This window comes from Ahaetulla prasina, chromosome 1, assembly GCF_028640845.1.
Source record: "Ahaetulla prasina isolate Xishuangbanna chromosome 1, ASM2864084v1, whole genome shotgun sequence".
NCBI classification, from domain to species: domain Eukaryota; kingdom Metazoa; phylum Chordata; class Lepidosauria; order Squamata; family Colubridae; genus Ahaetulla; species Ahaetulla prasina.
This window is the reverse complement of record NC_080539.1, coordinates 97,826,496-97,843,970: the sequence shown is the minus strand read 5'-3', so window position 1 is coordinate 97,843,970 and position 17,475 is coordinate 97,826,496. Positions and strand designations below refer to the sequence as shown.

Sequence of the window (17,475 nt, the reverse complement as noted above, 5' to 3'; positions counted from 1 at the left end):
ATCTGAAAGAAACATCTAGATTAAATCCTAGATCTCTCTATCTTAAAATAATAGATTAGACAACACACATTAGAAATGTGGGAATCTCAAGTGCAAAATAGAACACAATTCTGAATTGTTCAAATGTGCTGAACACATTGACCTGTTAGATTCACTTATCACAAGATAACTTTGTGTAGAGATGAAAAAACTGTGTGCAAATCAGCTATAGGAAAATACCTGGGTTTAGGTTCTCTTCAGACATCGTTTTCTGTGTGACCCTTATCCTGATCTTTTCATGATTCAGGAACACTGCTTTCTTGTCATATACTGTTTCTTTTTAGCTTACAAGGGGTAAAATAGGAAATGATAGATAATTGCTACTTTTTGCATCATAGTTGTCACCAGATCCATAGCAATGAATTCTACTAAGGTACAGCAGAATTTTAAAACCACACAAACCAATAGTTCCATATTTAAGTACATGGGAAATTTAATATTAATGGTGAGGTTTTTGTCTTTCAGGAACCCAGTCTGGATGTAAGGCCAGAGTCACTTCAGGCACCACAACCAGATACTGATACTTTGGATAAACCAAAGTTGAAAGCTGGTGGTTCAGTAGAAAGTTTGCGCAGTTCCCTCAGTGGCCAAAGCTCCATGAGTAAGTAATGTATATAAAGTCAGCTATGCTCAATTTAGATGTAAAAATCTCAACCTAAGGAAACATGGCCTAGACCAGATGCTAATACTTCGTTCATATTCGCTGCCTTCATCCATTCTTCATTGCCCCATGTTTAGCTGCATCTATTGTGGGGATTAATTATTTCAAAGTTTTTTTTAAGTGGTTTGCCATTGCCTCCTTCCTAGGGCTGAGGGAAAGTGATTGGCCTAAGGCAGGGGTCTGCAAACTTGGCTCTTTTAAGACTTGTGGATTTTTAAGACTTGTGGCTCTTTTAAGCTTTGCTGGCTAAGGAACTCTGGGAGTTGAAGTCCACAAGTCTTAAAAGAGCCAAGTTTGCAGACCTCTGGCCTAAGGTTACCCAGCTGGCTTTCTACTTAAGGTGGGATTAGAACTCACTGTCTCTTATATTCTAGCCTGGTGCTGCCATATTCTAGCCTGGAGCATTGGACCAAATTGACTGTTACTTAATTGTCTTAAGTAGCAAGAAAAGACGATATCTTTTACTTGAACTTGAGCCAAGCATCATAGATAGTAGGGATTACTATCAGACGGGTTTTTGTGGCTGTTCATTTACGAAGTAGTAGGGGGCTCAGTTGAAAACTATGATCTGCGTTAAGGTTTGGGGAGAAGCAGAAGTTGTTGTAAGGCAAGAGCAGCCATACCATATGGATTTGTAAACCAACCAGTGTCACTTAGGCTGTGTTTGCTACTCTAATCACACCTAGAATGGTGGTGTTAGACTAGTGTCAGAGGAATGGTCTTGATATCTTATGAGATTACACATACTGGGATCTGCTTGTTGTCTTTTACAATTCCTTTGCTTTTACCTTTTTTTCTGCACAAATAGGTGGGCAGACGGTAAGCACAACTGACTCTTCCACCAGCAATAGAGAGAGTGTCAAGTCTGAGGATGGTGATGATGAGGAGCTTGCGTACCGAGGGCCTTTCTGTGGTCGTGCCAGGGTTCACACTGACTTTACCCCCAGCCCTTATGATACGGATTCTCTTAAACTCAAGGTACTTTTCATGAACTAACCAACAAACTTGAATTAAGGGATATTGCTTAAATGTTCTCCAACTGTTCCATAGTTGGACCTAAGATTTCGTAGAAAGGGCTACCTATCCAAACCTCCTTGCTACACTAGTTTCTCATTTTTACAAATGTTAAACAATAGCTTTAAAACCATTATCTGGCTATTTTTAAAATTGTTATGGAACTATTTTGTTGTAATGTAACATTTGTGTATGGATTTCTTTCTTTCTTCAAGTGATTTTATATGGCTGCCCATCTCCCTAATAAAACTAATGAAAATTTTAAAATACAGTATAAATCCAATATAACAGTGCACATCTAGACCAACTTCAGTACAAGGTGGCCACCAAAGCCATCATACACCAACATTGTGGGTTCAGTTACTTTCTTGACACACACACACAAAGCCAGGTCTTCAATGCTTTCTTAAAGGTGAGCAGTGTCAGGTTTAACCTGTTCCAGAGTACAGATGCAGCTACGGAAAAGACACACATCCAGGATCCCATTAGATGCAGTCCCTGACTGATGGGCCCTTGTCCTGATGGGCCCTCCTTCTCACCTGACCTAATGGGATACCTTCAAACAATGAGAGTAAGGCAGTCCTTCAGATACCTGTTCTGATACATTCGTATTCTCTCTCCTCCGCTTTTTTCTGGATAGCTGATTATATGACTCTTCATTCAGGTTGGAAAAGTCAACCCAAGTATTTATTTTTTAATAGAAAAGATCCTGTAAAAGGCAGGAACATGAGTGTGGGTCAAAAATTGAGCCAGTAATGACAGGTGATTTTAATTCCATTTCTCCTTTTCACAAAAAATATTTGAGATATAAATTCCTCCCGTGTAAATACTTAGTCATGAAGACTCATGTTGAAGATAATTTTAAAAAAAACTATAGATGTTTTTTTTTAAAAATACAGAGAAATATATTTTATGTTGTTAAAATACTACAGAATTAAGAAGTGAATAGTGAAGTCTCTTTATGTAAATAAAAAATAATTGAGCCGTCCTTTTATTTCCTTAGTTTTATTTTTTTTTCCACAAGAGATTTTATATGTAAGGGCTAACTAGATTGATTTAGTAGATCCCTTAGATGTATTCTTTCTTTTCTCAATTACAGAAGGGTGATATTATTGATATAATTAGCAAGCCTCCCATGGGTACCTGGATGGGTCTTCTGAACAATAAAGTTGGTACTTTCAAATTCATCTATGTGGATGTGTTAAATGAAGAGGAAGAAAAGCCTAAAAAGCCCACAAGGAGGCGCCGAAAAGGAAGATTACAGCAACCCAAATCTGTTGAGGATCTTCTTGATCGCATCAATTTAAAGGTCAATTTCATTTTTTTTCCTATTTCTTGGGTCTTATAAGAAAGGCTCGTTTGCTCTCTACATAAGGAAGGATGCTTATCCTTCAATAGTTATCAACTTCAGGTGGCCAGGTACGTAACAAAGGATTGTTGGAATTTTGGCTCAAAATATCCAGAGGAAATTTACTCACTCCCACGTGTGAATTTTTGAGCATATATGAACATTTTAAATTCCTCTTCTATTGCTTTTGTTTTGAACAAATTGAATGGTTGTATACCTGTCACGGAAGCCAACCCACCCAGTCTACATTATACCTATTAAATCAGATTTGTCTTCCTGTACTAAAGGTTCAAGCTCATCTTCTTTATTTCCTGTAGTCTAATCATTAATTTATAGTGGTTTAATAGCCCAGGTGAAAAAGTATTCCTTTTTCTTTTCAGAGTGCAGAAAGCTTGATCTGAAGCTTTACTTAAGGGTTTTACTTATCAACTCCCAGTGGATTCAATTTAAAGCTCTCCCCAATAGGCTCAAGGTGTTTCAGCCAAATTCCAATCCTTTTTTTTATCAAACCTTACGAGGTGCAACCCATTTCATGCCAGCAGTTGATTTTCTAGATAATACAATCATAGCCCTAGAAATTATTTGAACAGCTGATGATCCATTTCCAGTATTCTTGTTTTCCTTCTCAGTCCCCCTCACTACCTAACACTGAAATTATCGATTCCAGGTAATTAAGCCTGGATTCAACTCTTATGGATTTTATTTAATAAACGTTTTTTAATTTGTTTTGCTTCGTGCTTATTATAAGATGGAGTTGACAAACTTGTTTCTTTTTATCCTTCTCCTGCTCTGCTATTAAAGTGGAGTAACTTTTTAGAAGCAAGCTGATTTTAGATTATTGGATTCTCAATTCCACAGCAGGAACAATGTGTCCAGTTTAGTGGATAATACTGCCTGTGGTTAAATCTCTACAGATGTTCTGTGATCACATATTGTATTTTCTTACTATATAGCATACTTGTTATTTATATTGTCAATAATTCTATTTGTTTTCTCTCTTAAATTGCTTGATAAGCTATTTGTCACAGTTTTGCTTTACAAAATCAGTTATCGATGCATAGTTTTTAATTTACTTTTCTAGAAAGATTTATTGTACCTGCTTTGCTTTTGTTTGATTTAAATTCTGTTTGATGTTAAGACTCTGGAAGAGCCAGGAATAAATTAAGCTATTCAATGAATAATTCCGTCCGCTCAGCAAGGATGGATAGATGGTCTCAGACTTTTTCTGTAATCAAGTGTAGCTCCTCCAAACTTCATTAAAATGTAATCACAGCTAAAAATTCTGACTGTAAAGAGAGAAAGACAAATCATTAAACAAAGCAAAGATTTACAGGAGAGCGAAAGCAAGAATTCAGGAGATATTAAAACATTATTATAGCCATTGGGAAGGCTGCAAGAATCAAATGTCTAAGGAAAGAGATGGTAGGCCTTTTGAAAAGAGAATTCTAACATCAGTGAGACAATAATCCAACTGTAGAGCAGTGAAGGAAAAGCAAACTTTTTTGAGAAGCTGTTACCTGTCTCCCCAAAGCCCTCTTACATTTTTTTTATTGCCAGTAAAGCTACTTGAATAGAAGAGAGCAATTGCTAACAGCTGGGCTTCTGGCAAGAAAGATGTTTTTTATTACAGCAGCTGTCTAAAATAAATCCATAGTCTCCATTCCGAGCTATAATATGTGCAACTATCTCACTCTAGAGGTATCTCAGCAATCTTGCCCTAACTAAAACACATTCAGGTGGAACATGCCCAGGCTACTATCATTTTTTCTTCTCCTCATTACCATCCTTGAAAGGTAATTCTTCATAAAATATAGACTACTCTTCGTATGCAACAAATGTCTCTTCACTTCTTATAGATTTTATTCAGTCGAAAGTTAAAACGAGGAGGAAATGCAAAGTTTTTTTTTAAATATTTCAAATAAATAGAAGCATATTATGCATGATGTTTAAATCAAGTATATGCTGTATTTGTTTTTGACCTGACTGGATAGGCTTTCAAAATTTCATTGATTTTTAGAAAAATCAAGACCAGCTGCCGCCATCTCTGCGTACAATATTTGCATGTAACTACAGCATGTGTGATGATGTCTGCTTCCAATGAAGGAAGAGTTCTGTGCGGTCAAGTTGATGTTGACTCTTAGCAATCACATACAGGTAGCCTTCCGCCTATGGCCAATCTCTTAGCAATCATTTAAAATTATGTCAGACTCTGGAAAAGTTACTCATGACCCAGATTCAAAGTTCCAATGGACACCATCCCTGAAGTCACATAAACACATTTTGAATGCTCAGTAACTGGCCACCATTTATGGCAACATCCTGTGTTTACATGACCATCATTTACTATGTTTTTGCCGGAAACCAGCATTTACTTCTGATTTCTAGCAGGAAAGCTGAATAATGGATTCACTTAACAACTGTGTGGCATTTTTTTTTTACAACTGAGGGACTCACTTAATGACCACAAAAGTTTGTAAAATCAGGTGCAGTTGTATGGTGACCTGCTTATTAACCATCGTGAATTATAAGTGTAATTGTGGGCTCAGTTATAGTTCTAAGTTGAGAACTACCTGTAGATAGATTTTTCTCCACAAGAATTCATCTCCATCTTGATCCTTCAGGTTTTCCAATAATGTACATATCACCACTGTGACTGAGCCCATTTATCTTGCTGCTGGATGTCTTCTTCTCTTTCCTTTCACCTTTCCTAAATTTTTCAGAAAACCATATTTTTGCACAATACATCCAAAGTGTGATAATCTGAGTCTCAAGTGATTTATTCAATGATCCATTCGCTTGTTTTCTTAGATATCGCCGGTTTTCGAAGGTTTCTTCTCCAATATCAAAGTTAAAAGATGTCAATCCTGACTTCAACTTTTGTTTTTATAGACTGTCAGAGGGAAAACCATTGCTTGTACTATTCTGGTCTTTGTAAGAATAGACACCTGATTTCTCAAGGCCTTCATTGTTACTCTATGAAAGCTAATCTGAGATCTGTTTCTTGACTGCTGGTCTTTCAACTGTTGTTAGCCGGTCTTAAGAGGGAGAAGTTATCCGCCACTTCAATATTTTCATTGTCAGTTCTAAGGCTGATTGCTGTACCAGTTGGCATTAGCTTTTCACTACTATATTTTATTTGCAATTTCAGCTATCATAGTGTAATCAGTATAGCACATTATTGATGGTTTTTCCCCTCCAATTTTAAAACCACACTCATCTTTATTCAGTATGAATAAATAATATAATAAGTATCATTAAATAGGGATGCAGTGGCTAAGACGCTGAGCTTGTCGATCAAAAGCTTGGCAGTTCAGCAGTTCGAATCCCTAGTACTGTGTAACAGGGTGAGCTCCCATTACTTGTCCCAGCTTCTGCCAACCTAGCAGTTCGAAAGCATGTAAAAAATGCAAGTAGAAAAATAGGGACCACCTTTGGTAGGAAGGTAACAGTGTTCTGTGTGCTTTTGGCATTTAGTTTTGCCGTCCACATGACCATGAGGACGTCTTCGGACAGGGCTGGCTCCTCAGCTTTGAAACGGAGATGAGCACCGCCCCCTAGAATTGGGAATGACTAGCACATATGTGCGAGGGGAACCTTTACCTTTTTTTAAGTACTTTTTTTAAATGAAAGGGATTATGGAATAATAGGCATTTCCTGGAAAAAGTGTGTGGCAATCTGCAACAGTGCTGGGTAGCCTAGTGCCAGAGATAAAGAAACTTGATTATTAAGCAAATTGCATTAATTGAGTCAGAACTTCCAGATAATACTGTGATTTTAAGGTAATACCGAGACCAACATTCTTTGGTACAAATACTTTTGGTTAAGCTTCGATTCAGGAATTGAAAGTGTTGCCTCAGAGAAAGGCAAAATGCAAATAGAAGCTTTTTCTTGGTAAGTAGCAAGATGTATGTTTTAAACATTGCAAGCACTAGTGTATGGCACAAAACGGTTATATTTCAGATAAATTTAGAACCAAAGAGAAAGCAGTGGACCAGGATAGAAGTGGGGTGGGAATAAAAGGTGAAGACTGCAAGAATAGTATTCACATCAGGGATTCATGACTGGGGGAGGGCATGGATGGAAGAAATATTTGTATTCATAATACTAGCTGCCATCGGGTTTTTTTAAAAAAAAAAACATTACTTCAGAAAGCCAGTAAAGGCTGTGACCTGAGTTTATTTCAAGTTGGAATCACACAGTCTCCATTATATCTTGAATGAAGGACTCAAGGAGTTAACAGATTGACTTCTTAGTCACTTCACCCCATGTGTATTCTTTCATCAGATGGACTACCTGCCAATGTGGCACATCAGTGAGGGAAAATTTCACATTGGCGCTGAAGTGTGTGACAGCTGTGTTGCAGAGGAATTTTCATAGGGAATGCAGAATATAAAATCCAATGCAGTCAGAAGGAAGTGGAAATCTGTTTTGCTTGAGAGAGAAATAAAGGAAAGACTATGGATCTGTTTACATGTATTACTGCATATTGTTTTTAAAGCATCTAAAATGGTATGACTCAAAATGTTCCGTGTATACTTACAAATCAGTTATAATACAGCAGTCACCATCAACCGATTAGAAACAAAAAAACTACCTTGTGAAATATACAGCATTGAAAGTAGCCTCTCTCTTTGACACAGGAATACATGCCAACCTTTCTGTTCAATGGCTATGAAGACTTAGATACCTTCAAGCTCTTGGAGGAAGAAGATTTGGATGAGCTCAACATTCGAGATCCAGAGCACAGAGCTGTTCTCTTGACAGCAGTGGAGCTCCTGCAAGAATATGACAGTGAGATAGATCTTCTCCTTTTTCAGCGCACAGCTAAGGATCTGTTACCTACTTGGGAGTTTAGAGCAGGGGTCTCCAACCTTGGCAACTTTAAGGCTTGTGGACTTCAACTGCCAGAGTTCCTCAGCCAGTAAAGCTGGCTGAGGAATTCTGGGAGTTGAAGTCCACAAGTCTTAAAAGTTGTCAAGGTTGGAGACCCCTGGTTTAGAGAGTCTAACTGTGAACCCCAAAGATCTTGAAAATCATGGCTTGCAGGGAGCTAGAGAGAATGTAGAATAATCATAAATGGTTTATAAATGTCACTGTGCATTGGGAAATTTACATGGAGTGTAAGGTGCCTCATAACTAGAGAACCTGCCAAGGTAGGGCATGTGAAGATCGCCCAAGAAGCCCAAAGAGATGCTTCTCTGATCTCAATATATTCTAGGCTGGAAAAGAATTGCCAGTTGTCCCCATTAGCAGCTGCATAATATGCTGTCCATAGTTTTTCAGTTTAATTTGCATTGATATAGTTATGTAGCTGTAGCATGAACAGAAGCACCTTGTCCATAGGAAGCACAGAGAAAAAGGATTGTTTTTCCAGTCTCCTGAATGCTTTGCTTCAGTGTGGAAAGACTAAGGAATTCTGTGAAGATTTTTTTTTAAGACCTTGAATGTTAAATTTCCAAACATGCCCAGCACTGGCTATATTACACAAAATTGCTTAATGATGATTACTAACATTTCTTAGTCTTCTCTCTTCTTTCTCATTGGCTTCTCAAGTATTTTTAAGCAAGTATATCTAGCATTTATTTAAAACCTAAGTTGTTTTGCAGGTTGCGTGATATAAAAGTGAAACTGAAAAGCGTTTTCAATCAATGTAAATGCCACTTTCTTAGTTTTGCCATTCCTGTTCTTTACTCAAGGTAATAGTGATCAGTCGGGCTCTCAAGAGAAACTCCTTGTAGATGGCCAAGACCTCAGTGGATGTTCTCCCCGAGATTCAGGATGCTACGAAAGCAGTGAAAACCTGGAGAATGGTAATCTCAGATGTGCTCATTTGAATTGAGTGCCTAATTCATTAGCTTCTAAAGGAACACCAGATTCTGTTTCCAGGAACAGCACTTATAGAATTTCTTTTAGTGGCGACTTGGGCAGTGCTTTCATTGTCTATCAAAACAATTGCTGCAGACCTGATTAGCGGAGACACACTAATTCTAGGGCTTGCGCACTTTTCCAAGGTTCTCTGAACAGAGCCTTTCCCTCCAGTGTCTATAGAGCGCTCATTTTTCAGCTTTGTTTTTGGAAGTTGCTTTTTAAATATATTCATGGAGTATAAAGGACTCCACCCCTTTCCTGCATGCAAGCTGTGTTGAATGAAGTTGCTCCACTACTACAAAAGCATAATGAGGAAGTGCTTCAGATGAAGATTTAACTCATCCGCTTGGAATAGATTGAGGAAATTATTCAGAGCCTTGGGAGTGGGTGGGTGGGGGGAGATTGTTTTCTCGCGAATGGTTTCTTTACTTGGTATGCACGTGGCATCCTTTTCGGCTCAAAGGGTTGTGTTGCCGAGCTCCTACTGGAGCCTTTTATGTAAACTGCAGCATGTCAAGTAGGATGAAGCACTGACAGCCTTGCAAAGTGAGAAGCGCCTGCTGTGCACTATCCCAGTGATCACAGCTTCTTACACCCTTTGTAAATGGAATGCATCTCCTTCTGAAGAGTGTGTCAAGAAGTGGATGGCATAATATAGAGAAGCAAATATTCTAGGTTTACCTAAAATCATGTTGGTGCATAGTATTTGCCAGGGATCTGTTTGAATCAGAATATCACAGTATTTACAGTACATAGAAAGTGTTAACAGGGCTTACCATTTAAGATTACAAGGGGCATTTCAGTGATGTGTTTCGGGCTATTTTTGCCATTTCCTCCTTTTCTACAGTCCAGATAAATACATTTACTGCATCCATTCATGTAGCTTTAGAATGATTGAGCAGAAGCTGTATCAAGTGCAGGAGTCTTGTTTCACTTGCCTGTGTCTAATTCTAAGGAACCTCCAGCTGAGGAATCAAAAATTCTCTCCTGAGAAAATAATTTCTGTTGGGAAATGTCAAATGAACCTGGGGGAAGAAAGAATTAAACTGCACCTTTTCATATACTGTCGTTCCAATTGGATCACATATTCCTCAGAATTTTGTTTCTCTACATATTCAGCATAGATAAATAATAAAGCGGAGTATCCCTGGGGGCAAGGAGAAAGCAGATGCTGATGTCTTTCAAATATCTACTTTTTTCCCTAAACTTTATTTCATTTTGTTTCAGCTAAAATACGGCAGCCTTGTCTCCTGCCGTCAAAATTAGCCAGTGAATATCATTTTAAGGATTTCCACCGAAACCCACTGGCGAATTTTCCAAATCTACCCTTAATTAAATCAACGGAAGCTTATCAGCAAGAAAAGAAAACCCAGTTCAGCTGCGTGCACCCAATCTCCAAAAACCGTCTCAAGCTGCCAGCAGCTATGGATCTCAAAAAGAAAGGTAGAAGTTTGCCAGTTGGTGTCTGCCGAAGCTGGGAAGTTTTAGAAAGAGCCCCAAATATGCCAACATGGCCAAGATCCCATTCTCTTGGAGACCTTCATGGAAATATTGGCACTGGTAGTATAAAATCAGTGGATACTTCACCTCTGGATTCGTCAAAAAGATCAACTGAGTCTGAAGGTGGTGGACAGATGATAAAACTGTTGTTGGCTAATCAAAGAAAAGAGGTTGTTGACGCCCTTAAGGGGAAGAGAAAGGAATTCCACTTGTCAGCAACCATGCCTTCTACAAAAATGTTCCCTCAGCGTTTGCCCGAGAACTGTGATGCTCGGACATCTTCCCTGTCATATGGTATGACCTGGACACCTTTTGAAAGTTGTAAAAAAAGCACTCATGATCTTGGAAGAGCTAATATTTCTATCTCCAAAGAAAATGTGGAAACTGATCAGAAGGACATGAGTGAAGTAAAAATGCTACCCAAAGTGTCTTCACAACCACCGCCAGTCCCTGCAAAAAAAAACAGAGAACGCATTTCTAATGGACACTGTCATCTGCCCTCAACTCTTTCTTGTTCAGATGTTCCGTCTTTGCCAGCAAAAAAAGTTACCCTACAGAGTTCTTCCAGTTCCCATGAACTGACTGCGTGCAGAACATTTCCTGATCAGGAACCCAAAAGTCCTTCCAGCATAAGGCCTCCTTGGTTGTCCGATCTTCCAGAAATAGCTAGTGTCCAGCAACATGTGTTCAAACTAGATCCTTCTTCAGTAAGGAAGATATCGTGTAATAGAGGACTGGATCTTGAAATGTTGATAGAAAATAAGCTGCAGTCTGAAGATATTGATCTTACAGAGGAGCCCTATTCTGATAAGGTGCCAGAAAAATTTAAATTTTCCTAAAGTTAATTCTTTGGAATACCTTTTCAATTCTTTTTACCTTTAGAATTTCTTGTATCAATAGTCATCATAAGTAGATATACTTTGTTCCAGCAGTGAGTATAGTAAGCCATTTGGCAGATCTATATACCAGAAATGAAATGCTCCCAGTTCGGACCGGATTGCCCGATCCGGTAGTGATGGGTGGTTCGGAGAACCGGTAGCAAAAAATCCCTGCCCCACCCCCCAGGCCCAGCTGAGCTGTGCGATCATCACAGGTTTTTTTTTTTTACTTTTAAAAGCATTTTTTCTTTGGCTGAAAAAATGCTTTTAAAAGTAAAAAAAAAGCCTCTGATGATCATGCGGCTCAGCTGGGATCGTCAGAAGCTTTTAGAAGCATTTTTTCTACAACCTCTTCAGGCGAAGAGGTTGTAGAACAGATGCTTTTTAAAAGGCTCCTCTGATGATCCCAGCCGAGTTGCCTGATCATCAGAGGCTTTTTTTTCTTTTAAAGGCAAAACGCTTTTAAAAGAAAAGAAAAGCCTCTGACGATCAGGCAACTCAGCTGAGATCGCCAGAGCCTTTTAAAAGCATTTTACAATCTTTTCGCCCGAAGAGGTTGCAGAAAAAATGCTTTAAATGTTTTTTTAAAAAAAAAGTTGGCCACCCCCACCCAGTTACATTATCCCCCCACCAAGCCATGACCACAGAACCGGTAGTAGCAAATTTTACATTTCACCACTGCTATATACTATACTAAACAATTTTCACTGTTCTCCTAAAAGGTTTTTAATTTGAATATTAGTAATTATCAATGTAGAAAATACTGTGTATCAAAAATGTAACAGAAGTTGCAAATCCGAACTCTTATGTAGTTTCCATGTAGTGAATATCATCTGTATTGCAGCACGTAATGGCCTACCAATAAAGGCCATTATTTCAGTGGTGAAATCTAAATTTTTTTACTACCGGTTCTGTGGGCGGCTTGGTGGACATGGTGTGGCTTGGTGGGCGTGGCAGGGGAAGGATACTGCAAAATCCCCATTCCCTCCCCACTCCTGTGGGAAGGATATTGCAAAATCTCCATTCCCATCCCACTCTGGGGCCAGCCAGAGATGGTATTTGCCAGTTCTCTGAACTACTCAAAAGTTCTGCTATCAGTTCTCTGAACTACTCAAAATTTCCACTACTGGTTGTCCAGAACCTGCTGGACTTCACCCCTGCACTATTTATATATGAATATATAAATTTAGCCTTTATCAAAGCAACAAATCATATTCACTTGTATATTGCTTGGAACAGGCCCAATGAAGCAAAATTAGGAACATCTCTTTTTTGGTGTCTTCAAATCAGCTTTGACCCCTAATTACTACCAGGACAAAACCCTGCTGTTTTCTTGGCAAAATTGCAGAAGTGTTTTGCCCTTGGCTGCTTCATAAGGCTGAGAGAGAATGATTGTCTCAAGGTCACCCAGCTGGCTCTGGGCCTATGGTGGGACTAGAACTCTCAGTATCCCAGTTTATAGTTTGATGCCTTAACTACTGCACAAAACTGGCTCTCCAGGGACATCTTAGATCCATCAATTGTAATGATAAAGTTAAGCGCATACTGAAATCTGCCTTTTAAAAGTCTGCTTGCTTTGATTTTGTTTGTCGAGCCCCTTTATACCAATGTTCTCAAGACCAACCTCTCTCAATATTATGCCTTTCAAATGTTTTGAGTTTAACACTCGTAATACCAGTCTGTATGGAAATTATGGAAAATACACTTGGAGAGCAACAGATTATGGATTTAAGGCTTCTTAAGGAATCCCCAAAGGTGCTTTTCAAAAAACAATTGTATTTTCTTGGTTTTTCTTTGAAAACATTTTGCTTTACATCCAAGAAGCTTCTTCAGTTCTGAAAGATCTGAAAAACCAAGAAAGTCCAACTGTTTTTTGAAAAGCATTTTTGGGACAACCATGACCTGAATGATTGAGAATCTCCACAAACATTCTGAAGGAATAGATTTACTACCTGTTAATTTACAGAAAACTCTTGTACAATTACTGGGGGTGGAAATCAAACCATAAATATAGATGTGCAAATATGTGGAAATGATAGTTGCCAAGTTAAACTTCTTATAATGTCTTAAGGAACCATTACTTAATATCGGAAGGAACGCTTTTGTTAAATAGAATTTTGCTTAATTCATTTTAACTTGAATTTTCATCTGGACATCTGCAGCATGGCCGTTGCGGGATTCCTGAACCTTTGGTGCAAAGATATGCTGAAGACTTAGATCACCCTGAAAAGGATGTTGCTACAAACTTGGATCAAGTACGAGTGAAGCAGTTGAGAAAGCAGCACCGCATGGCGGTAAGTCAACATTAAATTTCATTGAATCATTGCCTCTACCCCTCAGTGTGACTGTGGTGTTCCTTGACAAAATATCCATCCCATTGTGTCTGAATCAATGTGATCAAGAGCCTACACCGAACCCAGTGTCTGATTTTTTTCAATACAGACCACCCTGTCCTTGAATGCCTGGGTGGACTGGATATTAACATTTGAACTACTATAAGTCCATGTATTTGCCATACGCTAAATAAAATAAGCATTAACTCCCCTGTGGCAAGTTCAAGGGCCTGCAATAAAAGCAAAGAAAAACTTAAGTCTTTTTGATATTTTGCCACTTTGAATTGTAGATTGGGAAAACCTTGAACAGGTTGAATATTAAAAGATGCCACTTATCTTTTCATTTTAAAAAAAAACCTGCTTGCATATAAAATTAGCCTATTTTGGTTTTTTGGCAGTGGTGACAACCTTTTAACCTCTGCAGTACTAGTGAAGGACTGAGAGAAAGTAACTGGCAGCTATCTCATTTTCCTTGAGAGATGGTGGAATCTTTGCTTATGTGCTACCTATCAGTTTCCTTTACCAGCACTGTGTAAGCAGCACAGAAATTGTTCCAAGTGTATTATTGGCATCCTTCCCTTTAAAGACTTCTTGATGTTTTCTCTTATTTAACTTTCTGCTTCCGCAGGAACTGTTAGAAGCTGATGGCAAGAAGTAGATAACTATTTAGTGTGGAATTCCAGGTGACTCTTTACTAAGAGCCATGATAGAGCAGTGCTTAGAATGCACTATTGCAGGCTAATTCTGCTGACTGCCAGCAGTTTGATTCTCACCGCCTCAAGGTTGACTCAGCCTTCCAGCCTTCCAAGATCAGTATAATGAGGACCCAGATTGTTAGGGGCAATATACTGATTCTGTAAACCGTTTAGAGAGGGCTGCAAAGCACATATGAAATGGTATATAAGTCTAAGTGCTATTGCTACTATAAGTGTACAAGAATTTGGATGCATTATTTAGTTTAAGAATGCATTACTGAAGTCACCACAAAGAACTCTGAAAAAAAAATATTCAAAGAATAAATTAATTTAGTGTTCTCACTATACCATTTCTCCACAGGAAAAGCTGTCATATGTTCTCACATGAAGATAATATGTATTCAGATTGAATTCAATAATCACAGCAACTTCTTTCTATATGGAACAGATTGATGTTGCTTTTTCTTCAAATTAGAGAAAAGGCCAAACAACAGCTTAAATTGTTTTTTTTTTCTTCTGCTACAGATTCCAAGTGGTGGCCTCACTGAAATTTGCCGAAAACCTGCATCACCTGGAAATATCTCTTCCATAACTGATTGGCTAGTTTCTGTTGGCCTCCCAATGTACTCAGTCTCTCTCAGAGCTGCAGGAATCAATGACTTAAGTAAAGTGCCTTCTCTGTCACAAACTTCACTTCATGAGGCTGGCATCACTGAAGAGAGGCATATAAGCAAGCTTTTAACAGCAGCAAGACTTCTGAACCCAGAGACAATTTAACCCTGGAATATAGTATCTTTTCTGTTGGAAAACCTATCATTTCTTTTAAAAGCAATTTCATCATTAATTGCCCGCGAAAAAGCTTTGGGAACAGGCAAATCTGGTCCTGGACAAGGCTGGAGTTTCATCCCTCTTCATATAAAACTTTAGTTTCAGCTGCCCACATGGAAGTATTTTTGCCCTCAAAGAAAAGGCACAAGCAATAGTTTTCATTTGCTAAGGGCTCTTAGCCTTGTTTTTGGCCATTACAAAACAGTTTTACATTCTTGAAAAGTCAATAGCAAACATCTTCAGGTTTTGGGGAAAGGGGATAGCAAATTGTAGCTCTCTAGATACTTTGGTTCTATTCAAAGGCTAAAGCGTAGCTAACCGTTAAGGATTTTTAATTCAAATTTATATATTCTACTGAGGGAAAATGTAACCACAGCAAATGTATTAAAGATTAGATCTATTCTAATAGAGGTTCCTTTCACATCCTTTCCATTTCAGTAATTTATATAAAAATATATTAATAAAGCTCTACCTTTCCAATATAGTTTCCTAGAAGGTGGAACTGGAGGTCAGAGCTGAGGAACACATAGCTTTTGAATTTCCCCATAAACAGAAAATGAGGCATGGATCAACAGGTGAGGGCCACAGATTTCCATCCGACAGTAGCTAGGCCAGAGTTCTGAATTTTATACCTTTTAGCTGATCTTCATTGCAACTTACCAATTTTTTAAAGCTCCTTTCTTTAGAATAAAAGTAATTTAAAAAAAATACTATTTAGCAGCCAGTTTTAATTTGCCTTAAAATGCTTTTGAGCAGTTTACTTACCAGCCTTCAGATTTACAAGCTATTTCATTGTTGCAGTTTTAATTTACCAATAGCTTATTTTAAAGATTTCCTATATCTCACAACATCTCCTTGTGTAAAGTTGCTGTTTTTGAAATTGCAGACTTTAGTTCTCAGGCTAACAAAATGTTTATAGCTGTTAATGTTTGCTGGCATTAATAAAAGGCTGAAAGATATTTTGCCTTTTGTATGTACATAGATATATATAAATATGACAAAATGCTTTTCCATGTTAATTGCAGTTTTGTGTATTGTGATGCATTGTCGTTCGGTTTGCTGCAGCTTTGACTTGGTATCCTGACCATATCAGTGGTACATGGGTTGTTCCGTCTGCCCCAAAGAAATCATAACTGGCTGAATAAGCAAAATATCACTCATCATCTAGAGAATCAGAAAAAGAACTCCGGTGAGATTTTGGGGGTGGCAGGAACTCTCAAGCTATAATTCCTGTAAGAATAGCTAAACATGTCTATTATTAGATATTGAAATGATTTACTAGAATGGGTTGCTGGAGCATACTGGTTTTGGGGTGTTTTTTTTCTTCTGCTACAGATTCCAAGTGGTGGCCTCACTGAAATTTGCAAAACCTGCATCACCTGGAAATATCTCTTCCATAACTGATTGGCTAGTTTCTGTTGGCCTCCCAATGTACTCAGTCTCTCTCAGAGCTGCAGGAATCAATGACTTAAGTAAAGTGCCTTCTCTGTCACAAACTTCACTTCATGAGGCTGGCATCACTGAAGAGAGGCATATAAGCAAGCTTTTAACAGCAGCAAGACTTCTGAACCCAGAGACAATTTAACCCTGGAATATAGTATCTTTTCTGTTGGAAAACCTATCATTTCTTTTAAAAGCAATTTCATCATTAATTGCCCGCGAAAAAGCTTTGGGAACAGGCAAATCTGGTCCTGGACAAGGCTGGAGTTTCATCCCTCTTCATATAAAACTTTAGTTTCAGCTGCCCACATGGAAGTATTTTTGCCCTCAAAGAAAAGGCACAAGCAATAGTTTTCATTTGCTAAGGGCTCTTAGCCTTGTTTTTGGCCATTACAAAACAGTTTTACATTCTTGAAAAGTCAATAGCAAACATCTTCAGGTTTTGGGGAAAGGGGATAGCAAATTGTAGCTCTCTAGATACTTTGGTTCTATTCAAAGGCTAAAGCGTAGCTAACCGTTAAGGATTTTTAATTCAAATTTATATATTCTACTGAGGGAAAATGTAACCACAGCAAATGTATTAAAGATTAGATCTATTCTAATAGAGGTTCCTTTCACATCCTTTCCATTTCAGTAATTTATATAAAAATATATTAATAAAGCTCTACCTTTCCAATATAGTTTCCTAGAAGGTGGAACTGGAGGTCAGAGCTGAGGAACACATAGCTTTTGAATTTCCCCATAAACAGAAAATGAGGCATGGATCAACAGGTGAGGGCCACAGATTTCCATCCGACAGTAGCTAGGCCAGAGTTCTGAATTTTATACCTTTTAGCTGATCTTCATTGCAACTTACCAATTTTTTAAAGCT

At 38.2% G+C, this 17,475-nt stretch overlaps 1 protein-coding gene across 7 annotated transcripts in view; it reads left to right on the top strand.

The window, feature by feature from the left end:
* The window catches only part of LOC131191618 (SAM and SH3 domain-containing protein 1-like), a 702,583-nt gene extending 686,099 nt beyond the window's left edge, over window positions 1-16,484 (top strand). For all 7 annotated transcript variants that reach the window (XM_058169948.1, XM_058169983.1, XM_058169974.1 and 4 more), the window contains 8 exons: window positions 505-640; window positions 1,509-1,678; window positions 2,814-3,023; window positions 7,703-7,853; window positions 8,759-8,872; window positions 10,158-11,242; window positions 13,471-13,602; window positions 14,862-16,484. In XM_058169948.1, the coding sequence (XP_058025931.1) occupies window positions 505-640; window positions 1,509-1,678; window positions 2,814-3,023; window positions 7,703-7,853; window positions 8,759-8,872; window positions 10,158-11,242; window positions 13,471-13,602; window positions 14,862-15,113 (2,250 nt within the window). In that variant the 3' untranslated portion in view covers window positions 15,114-16,484. The remainder of the gene's footprint in view (window positions 1-504; window positions 641-1,508; window positions 1,679-2,813; window positions 3,024-7,702; window positions 7,854-8,758; window positions 8,873-10,157; window positions 11,243-13,470; window positions 13,603-14,861) is intronic.
* Window positions 16,485-17,475: the final 991 nt, after the last annotated feature.